This window comes from Saccharomyces mikatae (assembly GCF_947241705.1).
Source record: "Saccharomyces mikatae IFO 1815 strain IFO1815 genome assembly, chromosome: 16".
Classification (NCBI taxonomy): Eukaryota; Fungi; Ascomycota; class Saccharomycetes; order Saccharomycetales; family Saccharomycetaceae; genus Saccharomyces; species Saccharomyces mikatae.
This window is the reverse complement of record NC_079271.1, coordinates 487,330-503,871: the sequence shown is the minus strand read 5'-3', so window position 1 is coordinate 503,871 and position 16,542 is coordinate 487,330. Positions and strand designations below refer to the sequence as shown.

Here is a 16,542-nt window from a genome sequence, read left to right as displayed (position 1 = left end):
ACTATCTTTGGAACAGTACAAATGACCTCCAAAATGTTTTATATGTTTAGTAGTGGTATATAACGACTAATAACGTATGTACTTAAAGCTCTCAATAGAATAGAAAACAAAGAGGAAAGAAAAGAGACCAACTTTAGGCAATACACGGAAAGTGCTTCTTAATGGACAGAAGCGCCGGTAGCCTTCGAAGCTTCGTTAACAGAAGCTCTGATCTCGTCTTTTTCTGTCTTACTAACGTCCCTCAAGATGTATCTGTCAGTCAATGGTGCCACAATCTTTTGGTAGATCATTCTGGCGCCACCAGTTTGAGGTAAAGCGATATAAATTAAGAAGACGGTTTTTAAGAACCAGTAGAATGGAATCAAATATAAAATGGCTTTAGACCAGAATTCGATGACACTTAAGAACGAGAAAACAATCCAATATGTCAAAAGTTGTGTGTCATCGGTGGCACTTGGAGTCTTTAAAGCAACCAATGATAGATATGCTGGCAACACAAATCCAGCGAAGTTGGAAAGAATTTCACCAACACCTCCAACATTGATAAAAATCAAAAGAAGGTAACCAAAGCCCAAACCAGCAACTAAATAGGATTTTGGCAAATTAGTCTTATTTTCTAATTGCTGTAAAATTCTGTTACCAGAGTATTTCTGTGTGAAAAGTAGCAAAAGGAGTATAAATTGGCTGCCGTGTTAGTATAACTGATTCGTAAGGCTTCTCGCTTTTTCTGTTTTGTCTAAACAATAACAACAGAACCCATGAGAGTATCTTTATTACATACGGTGTCGAACTGTTTCATTTGAGTATGAATACTGGATGCATATTCGGACATGATTGAAGTATGATTGATGTCTTGTTTTACCTTGTTTATTTTTTTCTCTTGCAATTGCAAATATAAAATTCTCCTCCTTTAAGATAAACAAACTTCCAGGGAATGTTCTAGTTTTAAATCAAGAAAAATTTTGAAGGACTTAATTTTTTTTTTTTTTTTTTTTTTTTCGTTCAACTTTGAAAGGGGTTACGCTTACTCCCTTTGACGTGGACATTAAGAAAAAGTAACGGCGCTAAGAGAATGAACCACGAAAATTCCAAGAATAATAATGACGAATAATGATTAATAACACTAGAGGGTTACAAACCATTACGAAAGTGGATAATGGAAATTTTTTTGTTTAAATTCGTACTCGGGAGTAAATTCAATCTGAATTTCGTTCCAATTCTATGTTTCAATTTGTAATATTTTCCTACTCGAGCAACCATAAGCAACTTACCATGTAACTAGTCATCGCTACTTGGTTGCCACTATTCATCCCTAACTATATGATCACTTTGAAAAGAACGCCCTCTTTTCATAGACCCCACTTCATTTTGTGCGCTTCCAGTCTAACTTGTATTATTGCACCTTGACTCTCGAACACTTGTCGGGACAGTTAACCTGAGAGATAACCAACAATAAAATCAAAATCTCAGTAAAACTTCTATGAACTTGAGGCCAAGCAACAAGTAATAAGCTTTATAAACATCTGCAAATGTGCATGTGATGATGCTATCCCTTCCCCGTTGAGTTTTTTTTTCGTTGAAAGATGAACTTGTTGAGCTGAGCATATTAAAGTTTTATAGAGCATAGCCTTATGACTTAACATTAAAGAGAAAGGGAAGTAAAATGCCCTCAGAGGGAGATATACTGCAAAAATTAAAAGTTTTCTAATGCTCAGTCCACTCGTATTCTGCAAATATGAGTTCCGCAGTTCTTGCGTAATCAAAAAAATAACACCTTCTTTATTACAATGTTGTGTGCGGATTTAGCTCAGTTGGGAGAGCGCCAGACTGAAGAAAAACTTCGGTCAAGATATCTGGAGGTCCTGTGTTCGATCCACAGAATTCGCATTTTTTCTATTTTTTAATAGAATGTATGAGTAAAAAACACTAAGCATCCATTATATAAAAAAAAAAAAAGTGGTTTATCGATATTGAACAGTTACCTATTCTTCCTCAGGTTCATTGAACGTTTGATTAGTCTTAGATTTGCCGAAAGATGAAAGAAAACGCAGGGAAATATTTTTAAAAGTTGGAAGGGGCCCTATCAAGCTTTTCAAATATCAAGAACGCAACAGCCTGAAGCTATTCAGGGCGCTTTGCTGGTATTGTTTGATGTTTATTATTTGTCCCTATTGGGGTAAAATGCTTTTTTGGTAATCCCCATAATATCTTTGTGAGAGATGCGAGAAAGATAATTGTTGGAATTCCAACGTTGATGAAGCCAATATTATTGAGCATACAGAATATACTAGAGGCTCTCTTCCATGATGTAAAAATTCATAAAAGCGAGTACTTGATTCCACATAATAGTATATTTATTTCTTCTTCTCTTTTTATACGTTGTCTATCTTTGTCATATTACGTAATCCTTACGTTTCAGCTTCCACCACCGTTGATGGTTGTTTCTCGATATTATTTCATCTTCTAAAACCGTATATAATAGTTTAATATTAACAGGGTTACTACACAATAGACGGAAGTTTGATAATATTCCAACACTTTGTACCAGGTTCAGTCGCTAGTTTCATCTCACCTGGAGAATATCGGGACGAGGTCAAAGAGAAGGAAAGTTTGCAGGGTTCCGTTGAGGGCTCCATAATCACTACGTATATTTCAGATAGGCAAAGTCTTACGATAATAGCGTCATACACAGAGTAATTTTCATTATTTCTAATAAGCGATGAGTACTAACCGCCTTCTAACGTGCGCTCTACAATGTTTCTATACCTCTTCGGTTTTTTTTCTAATAGTAAATTTGAATATTTATTAACTTGGGACAAAAAAGTACAAATCAGAAAAAAGGAATCAAAGAGTTGAGCATCACAACAAACGTTCATATTTTCCGATTGTATCTGAATTCAATTTCTTTGTGCTTGCCTTCACTATAGATGATCACAAATCAGATTATTTCATTCCAAAACACAGAAGGTTTCTGGTATGTTACAAATTGAGGTATGTAGACATATATAGTTTCATGTATTATAGAAAGTAGTGAAATAATAAGTCACGTGCAGGACAGATTGATGATAGTCAACTTAGCATTTTATGAAGTGTATACATAATATTACAGGCATTGAAAAGACCTTATTTCAAAATGATTTTAAGCGCCATAAATATTGGTTTTTGTGGCATTAAAAGATCGGCTTATGTGGGGCGTGGAGTAAACGACTCTTTGGTATGGATCCAAAGATCGAAATTTCGCCGATAATGGGGATGTTGATAAAACGATTATTGCAAGAATACAAAAATACCAAATCTCTCTTTTTTATGGCGAGAGAATAATATAACTACGATTATTCACAGTTAATATAAAAAGTTTCAAAACGTACCTTTATATAAACACACAAAACGCCTAAAAAAAGGAATGGTCTGTGCTTACAAAGTATTTGCTTCCTTTGTTCCACTCCTCGGTCTTCTTTTTGCATTTGATGATGATCACATGATGGATACCATTACAATTGTCGAGACTATATTCGAAACGGTAACAATGACTTCTACTGTACCTGCGCCTGCCGCTACCAAATCCGTCAGTGAAAAGAAGTTGGATGACACTAAACTGACACTCCAAGTAATTCAGACTATGGTGTCATGTTTTTCCGTGGGTGAAAACCCAGCAAACATGATCTCTTGCGGGCTCGGTGTCGTAATTTTAATGTTTTCATTGATTATCGAACTTATCAACAAACTCGAACATGAAGGTATCAGTGAACCTCAAAAGTTGTATGACCTAATTAAACCAAGATATGTCGAATTACCTTCAAATTATGTAAACGAGAAAATCAAAAACACCTTTGAACCTCTTGACATATACTTAGGGGTTAATTTGAATAATTTAGGAATAGATGAGAATCAAAACTGCTTAATTCTCAAACTTGGTGAAAAGTCGGCTTTACCTTTTCCAGGTTTGGCCCAACAAGTTTGCTATACAAAAGGCGCTTCGAAGGAGTTTACAGATTATAAATTATCGACTATACAAGGAAATTTAAATGGACTAAGGAAGGGAATTACTAATGACGTTCTTCAAAAGATATCAAACATTAGAAAAATATCAGGTAACTTTAAATCTCAATTTTATCAAATTTCTGAGAAAATTACCGATGATAGTTGGGATGGTTCTGCTATTGGATTTACTGCTCATGGAAAACAAGAAGGCCAAAGAAAATCTCAGATATCGGTTTCATTTTACAGAGATAATTAACGTTTTTAAAACGTTGTCGTACTTTATTCTTTGTTGACAGGTGCCTTATCCAATTTCTGGCAATTTAGTTATTTAAGTCTTTAGCTTTGATAGACGATGTAATTGAAGTTTAAATGGTCAATATATTCATATGTTGTTCTAATTTCTTCGTTATCATTTACCATAAGGGAATTTTAGTACTTACTTTAGTCTTTTATCACGGCCAGTAACGATTTCTCTTAGAGGGAGGTAGAAGATAGGTAATATACAAGCGGGCATTACAGACGCGTTCATCATTAATAAGTTCTTTCACTATAATAAGATACTCAAAGAACACCTTTTCTTCCCGAATTGTGTAAGTAAGTAACTGCTGCATTTTTTTTCACTTTGAATTTTTTACTTTGAATACACAATATAGCTCCCCGAAAAGAAGAACATAGCTCACTTAAAGTTAATTTTCTACACCCTTTCTCTGGGCAGCTACTTAAAGTCTTTTACTAGTAATAGCATTTTTGCACCAAAAAAAATTTTATGAATTTCATTATCACCTATAACAATCGCATCCTTCACCATATTAACACCGTTATTCAGGCACGAAAGTACAACAATGGGATAAACAAGGAGGGCTTTTTCTTTTTTTCGAGTAACAATGTCATTTTCAAGCTACACACATTCCTAAGGCTTGCTTTACCAAAAGAGGTAAATCCCAATCACTTTTTTCTTTATAAGGACTGTAAAGAAACACATTAAAATTTAAGGTTCCTACCCCGCAGTGTTTTCTGGCTCACAAAAGACCCTTTTTTTCGTTCCCGCTTTATGCGGGCTAAGATAATCTGAGCACAAACCGAGCCATCCCTTTCTTAAATGATTATTACCTAGCATATTGGTTAATAGGGGAGAACCTTTAAAACAAAATTCTTCTTTGGATGCAAATTGCTCAATTGCACTCCTGGAGACGAGCTTGAACTGAGAAAAGCGTTCAGCGACCAAATAGCAAACCGTAACACAGTTCATTTTCTCCAATTCATTTTAGGATACTTTTTCCTCCAATGAATAGTATAAAGTGCTTCAAAATACTTGCACGGTAAACTTGTATCTTCAATAAATCACTTTCTTACTTATATCAGCTCACCAGTGATGTGCTGAATCTAAAACATAATATGTATGCCAACGTTATCTCTAGAAATTTACATTGCGACAATTTTAAGAGAATATCTGTTCAATCGCTCCTGAACAGAGAGGAGTCAATGACAAACCTAGTGGGGAATCCAATGAATTTGGAATCAACTAATAGGAATTTACGGCCTACCATTTTAAAGACCGACCCATATAGAAGGAGAGAAAAGGTAGCAATCACGAAAACATGCAACCAATGCAAAGAAACAAAGACCTCTTCTCAATGGAGGGAGGGCCCAACTGGTGGGTCATGCCTATGTAATGCATGTGGACTTTTCTATAGAAAACTATTCCTGGCCTTTGGGAAACAGTCTGCTAAGCGGTACTTGGAAGAAATTAAAAACACTGGAGCAAAGAGACGAATCCCAAGGGCACTTTATGGGGTACAAAGGAGCTCATAGTGATAAGTTTTGCTCTTAAATGCTTCCTTATAGAAAAGACAGAAAGTTCTCATGCATGTGTTTATGTTCACGATATTTAATACGATACTTAATAATAGGTATGCCTTTGGTTCTTCCGATAATGCTTGTCATTTTTTGGGTAAGAAATACGCTTTTTCTTCGTATAGTCTAGATGATGCTGTTAGGCTTCACTGTTAGATCTTACTCACCATCTTTATTACCATTGGGCAAACCAATTCTTTAACCGTAGTAGTGTGCTTTTAAAATATATACTCCACAAGAAAACGGCCAATAACTTTTGTTCGAGCTTATAATATTAAAAAATAGCACTACTTATATGCAATTGTTTTGTTTTCACTGTTGAGAACAATTTCTTTGATTGTAGCCCCTTTGTTGTCATCGTCATGATCATCATACACTCCTTGTACGGCCACAACTATGTACCTTGCTTTTCTCCAATCTGTGTTTCCTTTATCACCCACCTGCAATTTACCATAATCAATAGTAAAAGTGGTTCTATTACTGGGCAATATCTCGATCAACGATTGGTTGCGACTTGCTTCGTAATATGGCTCGCTTGGACTCACGGACATGTTATCCAGAATCTTAACAAATTTTCTCTTCAAAAAGTTCAACCTAGGTATTTGCTCAATTAATTTCGCCAGGTCTTCTTTCTTCCAATGTAACAAGGCTTGCACTTCATCTAAAGATTCCTCATCCTCTGGTTTTATACCATCAAAATCAATTACATTCTCAACAGGAATTCCGGCATTATCCAGAAGTTGACCAATAGTTTCATTAAGAAGTTGACCATTCCCTGCGTTTTGCATGATTTCTGTTACGTTAGCAAATAAATTCTCGGCTTTCTCAGAGTGAGGCAAAATAGAAATAGAAATGTTTTTTGCGGGTCTTTGACCCCAAAGAATCATTCCCTTGGTAATCTCTTTCTCATTGTATTCTCCTAAATCAATCAATAACTTAGCACGATGGGTCTTGTCCAACGGCTGCCAATGTGTGTAATTATTTCCATCTAAAGCAGAGAATGCAACGTCGCCAGAAACACCGGCCGTTAGATTTGTTATTTGTTTATTCTCTGCTATGTTATTCTCTGCATTCAAACCAGGCTTAAACAATTGAACTGTTAGCTCTTGGTTAGGTTTCAAGAGATAGTAAGTACCATACCGATCCATACGCATAGGGTCACCAACATGGTCGACTCCTCTACGTTGTATATTTGAATTTCTTTCCTTGTCAGAGCCATTATAAAAATTAATATCCTGATCATGTATTAAAGATCTATTTGGTATTTTAATATGTATGGGAACATTTCCAGATTTGTGAACGATTGTACCATTATGATCATCAATGATAATATCCAAAACTTGGTTCATATACTTGAAGTTTCTAATAGCAATACCACCGGGCAGCAAAGGAAGTTCTATCGGATTGAACCTTAACAGACGATTGATTTTTTTCGTATCTGGATCAACCTCATAAGAATATCGAATACCTGTTAATCCAAACAAAATACTCTGTAGAAATCCACCGTTAGCTGTTAAAAAGGGAAATGCCGGCTGGGTTAATCCATTTGTTAAGAAGTTGTCGTCTGATTGTTCACTAAATTGAGCAAAAGGAGCACGCAAATATGGAAGAACCGATTTATACAGATAACTTTGGGAAGAAGAACCATGGTTCAATAGGCCGGCAGCTGCCGCGACGAAAACTGGGTACGTCATTGCTGGTCCAGATGCAGATTGCCTTTCTGAATAATAATAAAGGTCTTTAATTGCATTATTTAAAATAGATTCGTCATTGATATACCCAAGTGGATAAACCATCAAAGTCACATCTGCCTGCTTAATCTCCACTGAACTATTCATTCCAGAGTATTCCAAAGTGATATTAGACGAGGATCTGGGAATATAGATATCTCTAGAGATTTCGCTCCACTTGGGGTCAATGACTTCGCCAAGATGATTACCAATATCAGTTGCCCACTTTAGAAGCGTTTTAATACCAGCGTTCGTGAAAGCTCCATTGTTAACGTGATTTGCAAATTCATCTGGGTCTGTCAAATTGTAAGTTTCATACAACCCTAAAGACGAATTGTATTTAACATAAGCAGTAAAAAATTGAGCTGCGTTCTTGATAATTGGCCATGTGGTATATCTCAAATACTCATCATCAATTCCTTCATGGCCGTTCAAGTATATGGAGAAAGATGCCATAGCAACATCAACATTGATATGATATTCATAATCAACACAAGGACCTGTGGAAGTGCAATTTGCGTATTTACCAGATGTCCAAGGATATATGGCTCCTGGATACCCATATTGCTCTGCGTTTAGCTTTGCCTGGGAATGAGTAGCATTTCTGTAATTATTCATATTTTGAGCCACATTAGGAAAAAAAGGTAATAGGGCAGGTTCCATCCATATATCGGCATCCCAGAACACCATACCACCATAGGAATCTGAAGATAAACCAGAAACTCCCACAGGTAGACCTCTATCGCTGGAAACATTGTAGTCTCTAGTATTTGCCAGTAAATGAAAGAGGGACGACCTTGCAGTCATTTCTAAAAGACTGTCAGAGGGAATTTCAATGAACGCATCATTGTAAAGGTCATACCATGCACGCTTGTGACTTGATAAAAGCCGTTCGTAATTACCTTTACTATTACAAGCTATCATTTTGGCTAGATCTATATTAGTGTTGTCTTGCTGGTCCTTGTTCTTGTTAAATTCAGTAGACATAATACCAACATATTTATGAACAATTATTTTGGGTTGATCCTCCGTTAAAACAACGTTATAAACGTTTGATGAAGCGTTTCCATCTTCATAGGATTCACGAGAGTTGATTGCTTCTGTAGAATTTTCATACCTTAGAGTACATGTTGAGTAAATAGCACAATTAGAGGTTGGCACGTTATTTGGTTGAACAATCATGAAGATTGCATTGTTCTTTTCGTCTGTTCCCGTAGTGTGTAAAACTGTCCTATGCGATGTGCTGAAATCGAGTATATCCCATATATTAACATCTAAAGAATCAGAACCTGAAAGTGAATGGTTCGTATTCAGAGAGATTTCTAAAGAAACTACGCCCAGTGGATGAATATGTCTGTGTGCCCAAATTTCACTTTTAACATGTACTTGACCACTTAACCAATCTAACTCGGTAGTTACAATACCATCTTTCATCGACAAATTTTGGCTGTAGTTGGTTACATCATCCAAAGTAACGTTTTGGGGATTGAACCATTTAGAATCGTTTGCTATCGAGAACTGTAAATTAGTCCATTGTGGAATGGATGAAATAACGGTAGAATATCCTACATCATCCAATTCGGGGAAGTTTGTTGAGTTTAGTTTCGGTTCTAGACAATAAAAGTCTGATACAAACGCACCAGCAAATCTATGATTTCTTAAGGGCCAGCCGTTGTTTAAGGCACCTGGCGCGTCAGTATAAAAATTCAGAGTGTCTAATGCGTACCCAAACCCAATATTGGGGATACGGCTGCCAATATAACCGTTAGCCACATATGGTTGTCTTGAGTATGTATTCTTTGAAAATAAGTTGCTTCCTAAAATCATATTCTCGTCATCATAGTAGGCTGTGTTGAAATCAGAAAGAAGTTCGTACAATTTCTTGGATGATTCCCTAGCTTCTGGATCATAGTTTAACGTATGATTTGACAGTGACTCTGATATCACAGCCAAAGGGTTAAATAAAACTGCCCTCGAAGCATGCGAGTACGTGAGCCTAGAGTTCCTTGTTAAATATAATGCAATGATGAAGACAGCCAGTAAAAATAGCATCCCAAATAGTAGTATGGAGTTGATCAAATCAAATCTTGTGAGTGAACGATATTTTTCGAAACGAGAGTTATTATTAGAATTATTTTTACTTCTTGAGCTAGGAGAATCATTAAGATTCGAGTATGAAGCTCCCGTATTAAACCAAGGTAATCTTATTCTTTTCATTATTGAAACGAGGAAAATTCGGTAGAGACAGACGCAATATTAGATGATACTAGCTAACTCTCATAAAGGACTGATGGATCCTTTTTTAAGGAGTAGTCGGACTTTTTTTCTTTCTTAGAAAAAAGGGAGTAATATAAAGGAAATTGGAGAAACTTTGTTATTGTTGTCCGGTGATTACAGAACTTCTTTTTCCAGATATATCAAACCGGCTGATGCTGATTTATAGTGCCAAGTAGTTCTTGAAAATGGGCTGTACCTAAAGGAGATAATTCTGTAGGGTAGAAAAAGGGCTTTTTACTACTTAAGTTGACTCAAACTAGTTGTCGATACTTCTTCACAGTTTCCACTTAATAAAAGTGAGCGTAATAGGTTTACGGCTAGAATGAACAAGAATTTTTCTTTCTTTTTTCAATATCTGCCCTTGACGAAAAAGAATGAGATAAGGGATGTCTGAATAGGTCTATGGATATTGCAGACGTACTTGTTCCAGTGTAGTGAAAATAACCAAAAGTCGAAATAGAGACGTTGTGTTTCGAAGGAGCGACGTAAGGAATCGTAGTTATTCTTATTGCTAGTTTCAAGAACGAAAAAACCTTGTGCATTCTACTTTGAGACTGTGAACGTATTTACCATAGGCAGAATAAGGGAACTTTCGTTTCTGTCATACACCCCTTCACTGCTTATGCCGTTCACGAGCCGGGTAAAAACTTATAACATGAAATAAGAAAGGTTTTTATATATAGAACGAATCTATAGCAAATGAATGAACACATCTTACAATTACGAGAAAACGTGCTGCCAGCTTATGAAATCTCAAAAGAATGACAGATGTTCAAGTAGGTGAAAAGAGCACATCGAATTCCGCTCCTGCGAACATGACAGTAAAGGGAAAAGAGGCAGAATTGAAACCAGCAGCGGAGAATAACAAGCCTTTCAATTACAAGAGAATATCTGATGATGATCTCTATAGGCACTCTTCACAGTACAGGATGTGGTCGTATACTAGAGATCAACTCCAGGAGAAAAGAATAGACACTAATGCTCGAGCGATAGCCTACATTGAAGAGAATTTATTAAAGGTAAGAGAAGCGTCCAATTTAACAGAAGAAGAAATAAAGGTTCTAGAAGACAAAGCTATACCTTTAACAATGGAAGAAGAGCTGGGTTTGGTGAATTTCTACGCAAAGAAAGTTCAAGTAATAGCCCAACATCTAAATTTGCCAACTGAAGTAGTAGCTACTGCAATATCTTTTTTTAGACGGTTCTTTTTAGAAAACTCGGTTATGCAAATCGATCCAAAGAGTATTGTTCATACAACAATTTTTTTGGCCTGTAAATCGGAAAACTATTTTATTAGTGTAGACTCATTTGCTCAAAAGGCTAAGTCTACTAGAGAAAGTATCCTGAAGTTCGAGTTCAAGTTATTAGAGTCATTAAAATTCTCACTATTGAATCATCATCCGTATAAACCGCTTCATGGTTTTTTTTTGGATATTCAAAACGTTCTTTATGGTAAAGTAGATTTAAACTATATGGGCCAAATATATGACAGATGCAAGAAAAGAATAACTGCTGCAATATTAACCGATGTCGTATATTTCTATACCCCTCCTCAAATAACGCTAGCAACACTACTAATTGAGGATGAAGCCTTGGTAACGAGATATTTAGAAATGAAATTTCCCAGTCGAGAAAATAGCCAGGAACCGGTATCGGAGAGCGGAGAGAAGGAAGAACAAAATGATACTAATACAACAAAGAAAAATAAGGAGCAGAATTTAGATGATGGAAAATCTCCAATAGATTCTGCAAAGTTGTTAGCTATAATACGCGAATGTAAAAGTCTCATCGAAGAACCCAAACCTCTAAGTACCGAAGAAGCCAAGAAAATAGCAGCAAAGAATTATTATTGTCAAAATCCTTTAACTCTGATTCAAAAACTCAAAAGAAAAATGAATGAAGATACCCCTGCTGCTGAAAAAAGGCAAAAAATATGAAAATGAAAATTGTTACTGCAGGCTGTTGTCCTTTTATTTATATGTACGGTATTGCATAGGTATATACACCGGGATTGTTTTCAATTATTTCCATGCCACCAATATACGCTGCATAAGAATGATGATCATTAAATTACTAATTAGCGCTGCGATATAATATATTTGCTACATACGTTAAGTCCATTGAATATTCTATTTACAATGTATGGCATATTGATACACAGATATTTATATATGAACAAGTGCTTTATCTTAAATTTCAGGGAAGATTAAACAGCCTTTTCAGCTCAATCATCAATATTTTCACGCTTCTTAGGCTGAATTCGCAAAGCTTATTATTAGGGCAGCCGATATATGCCGAAGGAATGATGCGAAATAATAAGTCCCTTACGGCTAATTTTTATCCTGAAATTTCAAGTTCTTCACAGAGGCCCAGGATAAGGGCTTCTTTATCTTAGTATAGGACTAATTACATATCATATTCTTTTACGAATAATTTAACATTTCAAGCCGACTGGGAGGGGGAGCCAGACTATTCTGAAAACTTTTAGCGTTAATACTCCATTGCAGTTGGTATTAGAGGAAATGAAACCGACAGAAAAGAACAGATTACACTTAGTTTTGAGATTAGCCCCTTGATAATCTCACTTCCTGTAAAAAAATCATGCATTCAACATTGTGGGAATTTTTGGTTTGTCGTCTCCAATATCCTTACGTTCGTCACTGTCTGGCCCCTCCACAACCGTATTGGTAGAAGTCTTGAGTTTATCCAACTTTTCACCCTTACAAACCTTTTCAATTTCATGTGCATCTAGTGTCTCGTATTCAATAAGACCCTGGGCAAGTCTATGTAGTTCGACATTTTTCTTAGTCAACAATCTTCTTGTTCTTTCTTCTGAGTCCTTCAAAAGTTCAATTACCTCGTTATCAGCAATATAGCGAATCTTATTAGACCAAGTCTCCCAATTCTCTGACAAATTGACAGGACCAACATCGTCACTCATACCGTATTGGGTGACCATTGCCCTTGCTGTGCCAGTTGCGCTTTGCAAATCAGATCCACAACCACTTGTGGTGTTATCTTTACCATATATTAATTCTTCTGCAATTTTTCCCCCCATGCACACGTCCAACCTAGCTTGACATTCCCTTTTGGTGATATCGACCTTATCCATTTCTGGTAGTTGGAAAGTAATACCTAATGCTCTACCTCTGGGTAAAATAGTAGCCTTGTATAGGGGGGTAGCACCGTTGGTGTACTTGGCCATGATGGCGTGTCCAGCCTCGTGGAAAGCAGTGGCTTTTCTAGCCGCATCTGTTAAAACCATGGTTTTTCTTTCAGCGCCCATCAAGATCTTATCCTTAGCCCACTCAAAATGCGACATATCAACAGAAACAGCGTTCTTCTGACAGGCATAAACTGCTGCTTGATTAACTAAATTTGCTAGCTCAGCACCTGATAAGCCTGGGGTTCCACGTGCAATAATAGTTGGATCTACATTGTCTGCCAATGTGATTTTCTTCATGTGGTGTTTCAATATATCAGCACGACCTCGAACATCCGGTAAATCCACATTCACGACCTTATCAAATCTTCCTGGCCTAGTTAACGCCTTATCTAAGGCCTCAGGGAAATTGGTGGCACCAATGATAATAATTCCGCTTGTTTGTGAAAAACCATCTAACTCAACCAATAACTGATTCAACGTTTGTTTAGCATACGCCTGATCCTTTGGATTACGTTTACCACCGATAGCATCCAATTCATCAATAAAAATAATAGCTGGGGCACGAGAACGTGCTTGGGCGAACAAATCACGGATACGCTTAGCACCAACACCGACGTAAACTTCATCAAATTCAGAACCCGACATAAAGAAAAAATCTACACCGGCCTCACCGGCAGTCGCTCTAGCCAACAAAGTCTTACCTGTACCAGGAGGTCCAGTCAACAACACACCCTTTGGTAGTTTGCCACCCAAAGATTCGTACTTGGTTGGATCCTTTAAGAAATCGACGATTTCTTCCAATTCTGCACGAGCTTCATCACAACCGCATACATCATCAAATTTGACGTTTGTCTTGGCAACATCAACAGATTTGTCGGCCACCTCTGACGACTTCAGTAGTGTTGTATTTTCCGTGATATATTTGAAACCTTCTGAAAAAGAATAGGTTAGGACACCAAAAACAAGCAACCACTTTACCCATCTTGATACCACAGTAAAGGTTGATTCAGAAACGACAACATGTAGCGGCTCTTTGCGGGATCCATACAGTGGAGAATACATAGATGGAAAGTTGCCATGATAACCTGACTGGTTTGATGAAGATGAAGCCAATGATGGGTTAACCGCACCAGCAGAACTGGCTGTTAATAAATTCTGTCTTACGGCATCGGCTTCCGAGTGTCTGCCTATCCTTTGTAAAGCCTCCATATACAGCTCCATACACTCGGGCGAAGATGCAATACCGGGTGTCTCGAATCGGGAGACTACATATTGAGGGTAGTTTGATTGCAGCAGAAGCTTGTAAAAGGCTGCTTGCGCATCAGGACTAGTTAAATCTTTATTAGCCTCCTGTTCCCTAGTTGCCAGCATGGCATGTGACACAGCTACGTTTGCCTGTTTAGTTTTATCATTACTGTTGGGTGGTTGTGACGAAGAGGCATTGTCCTTTGTAGAAATTGTAGATTTATTGGTCAACTTTTCAGTGCCGTCAACGCCCTTCTTTGAAGGTATCTCATCGCTGACCTTTTCAGAATAAAAACGATTAAACTTCTTCGATCTTAAGGCCCATTTTTTATGTACTAGCAAAGAAGCACCAATTTGTGGCAGCCTGGGAGCAAATATGCGCAAAACATTCGATGTGACCGTGGGCGATGCAAGGATTTTTGAAACGTTCATCTATTACGTCTCTGCTTGTTATATCCACTGTTATCCTAATCAAATAGCACTTCAATAAAATTCACTTTTCCTTTTAAGCTATGCTTGATGTTTATTTATCGAAACTGCAAGGTAGAGATTTAACTCACTTCACCAAGTCCGATATACTGTTTTTCCACTTCCTCTGTTGCGTGCAGAAGCTTTATGACTCCTTGAACAAAGAGGTACCATGTGATTCGAGATTACTAACCAACCGATGCTGATAGAAAAGGTGGCAAAGACTGGGGGCCGTTCCTCCGGCAAAGCCAAATGTCGTGTTCCACGGGTGATGAAGATAGAAGAAGCATCTGAAAATTCAGCAAACACGTAAAAGGGTATATTGCTTAAAGGCTGTTAGAAGCATGTGATAGACTGTATCTGGTTCTGTGAAGCGTCAACACTGTATCCACGCTATTGAATAAGCGTATAATGGTAGATTTAGAGCAAGAATTTACACTTGGTGGGCGGTGTTTGGCATTCCATGGTCCTCTTATGTATGAAGCAAAGATCTTGAAGATATGGGATCCATCTTCGAAAACGTATATTAGCATTCCTAATGATAAACCAGGTGTTAGTTCACAGATAAGCAAAGAAACGCAGCCACAGAAACTGGGAGAGGATGAAAGCATTCCGGAAGAAATTGTCAACGGCAAGTGTTTTTTTATTCATTACCAAGGTTGGAAGTCCAGCTGGGATGAGTGGGTTGGGTATGATAGAATACGGGCTTATAACGAGGAGAATGTTGCTATGAAGAAAAGACTGACAAATGAGGCAAAGGAGGCCAAGAAATCACTGCTGGAACAACAGAAAAAAAAGAAGATTTCAAATAGTGTAGGAGGATCTAACAATGGTGGGAAAAGAAAGGGGGATAGCCGTTCGAATGCTAGTATAAGTAAAAGTGCATCTCAGAGTTCGTTAGTATCTTCTGTGAGTGGGAAGAAAAGTGGGAGGAATTCCGCCAGTTCCCTCCATCCTGGTAGTTCTTTGCGTTCCTCCTCTGATCAAAATGGGCATGATGACCGCAGAAGGTCATCCTCTCTGTCACCAAATATGCTGCACCTCATACCCAGCTATCCAACTCCTAAGATATCCCTGCATATTCCAATAAAATTGAAAAGCGTGCTGGTGGACGATTGGGAATATGTAACGAAGGACAAGAAAATCTGCCGGTTGCCTGCTGATGTCACGGTAGAACAGGTACTAAACAAATACGAGCATGAACTGAGTCAAGAATTAGAATCTCCAGGATCACAATCACAATTGAGCGAATATTGTGCGGGTCTCAAGTTGTATTTTGACAAATGTCTAGGTAATATGCTTTTATATAGATTGGAGCGGCTGCAATATGACGAACTTTTAAAGAAGTCAGCCAAAGACCAAAAGCCACTAGTACCCATTAAAGTCTATGGGAGCATTCATCTGTTAAGGTTGATAAGTGTCTTGCCAGAATTGATTTCTTCAACTACAATGGATATACAGAGCTGCCAGCTTTTAATCAAACAAACTGAAAATTTTCTGGTTTGGCTGTTAATGCATATGGACGAGTATTTTAATGACAAGGATCCCAATCATAGTGACGACGCTCTATACGTTAATACGTCTAGCCAATACGAAGGAGTGGCTTTAGGTATGTGAGACGTCTCTACCAAATCATAGGTGTGTTGGAGATGATTAGCTCTCCCGTATTTATGCAGTACTACTTGAAATGCTGCTCCGAAACGCATAAGGACCACTCCCGTTCGCGATGCTTTTCCCAATGCTCGTTTGAGCTGAATTAAGAATACTACTTGTTTTAGTTTAACAATGTTTTGACGTTTTATTTAGTAAAGTATGTTTATT

At 37.4% G+C, this 16,542-nt stretch overlaps 7 protein-coding genes and 1 non-coding gene across 8 annotated transcripts; 5 read left to right on the top strand and 3 right to left on the bottom strand.

Annotated features, from left to right (window-relative positions):
• Positions 1-158: 158 nt before the first annotated feature.
• On the bottom strand, positions 159-832 carry YOP1 (Yop1p; the record flags this gene model as incomplete). Its single annotated transcript, XM_056226281.1, has 2 exons — positions 159-650; positions 782-832. 2 exons carry the CDS (start codon positions 830-832, stop codon positions 159-161), a joined length of 543 nt encoding a protein of 180 aa, XP_056080015.1.
• Positions 833-1,796: 964 nt separating this feature from the next.
• Positions 1,797-1,887, top strand: Smki_16.trna9F. The gene is given in 2 exon segments: positions 1,797-1,833; positions 1,852-1,887. It is a non-coding gene; the product is annotated as a tRNA-Phe (tRNA).
• Positions 1,888-3,403: 1,516 nt separating this feature from the next.
• On the top strand, positions 3,404-4,237 carry SMKI16G1925 (uncharacterized protein; the record flags this gene model as incomplete). The annotated part of the gene is made up of 1 exon (XM_056226280.1): positions 3,404-4,237. One exon carries the CDS (start codon positions 3,404-3,406, stop codon positions 4,235-4,237), a length of 834 nt encoding a protein of 277 aa, XP_056080014.1.
• Positions 4,238-5,376: 1,139 nt separating this feature from the next.
• Positions 5,377-5,793, top strand: SMKI16G1922 (uncharacterized protein; the record flags this gene model as incomplete). The annotated part of the gene is made up of 1 exon (XM_056226279.1): positions 5,377-5,793. One exon carries the CDS (start codon positions 5,377-5,379, stop codon positions 5,791-5,793), a length of 417 nt encoding a protein of 138 aa, XP_056080013.1.
• A 329-nt stretch (positions 5,794-6,122) lies between these two features.
• On the bottom strand, positions 6,123-9,782 carry ATH1 (alpha,alpha-trehalase ATH1; the record flags this gene model as incomplete). The annotated part of the gene is made up of 1 exon (XM_056226278.1): positions 6,123-9,782. The coding sequence occupies one exon, from the start codon at positions 9,780-9,782 to the stop codon at positions 6,123-6,125; it is 3,660 nt and encodes a 1,219-aa protein (XP_056080012.1).
• An 821-nt stretch (positions 9,783-10,603) lies between these two features.
• Positions 10,604-11,779, top strand: CCL1 (TFIIH complex kinase subunit CCL1; the record flags this gene model as incomplete). The annotated part of the gene is made up of 1 exon (XM_056226277.1): positions 10,604-11,779. One exon carries the CDS (start codon positions 10,604-10,606, stop codon positions 11,777-11,779), a length of 1,176 nt encoding a protein of 391 aa, XP_056080011.1.
• A 662-nt stretch (positions 11,780-12,441) lies between these two features.
• Positions 12,442-14,685, bottom strand: YME1 (i-AAA protease YME1; the record flags this gene model as incomplete). Its single annotated transcript, XM_056226276.1, has 1 exon — positions 12,442-14,685. One exon carries the CDS (start codon positions 14,683-14,685, stop codon positions 12,442-12,444), a length of 2,244 nt encoding a protein of 747 aa, XP_056080010.1.
• A 447-nt stretch (positions 14,686-15,132) lies between these two features.
• EAF3 (Eaf3p) lies at positions 15,133-16,338 on the top strand (the record flags this gene model as incomplete). The annotated part of the gene is made up of 1 exon (XM_056226274.1): positions 15,133-16,338. The coding sequence occupies one exon, from the start codon at positions 15,133-15,135 to the stop codon at positions 16,336-16,338; it is 1,206 nt and encodes a 401-aa protein (XP_056080009.1).
• Between the last annotated feature and the right edge of the window lie 204 nt (positions 16,339-16,542).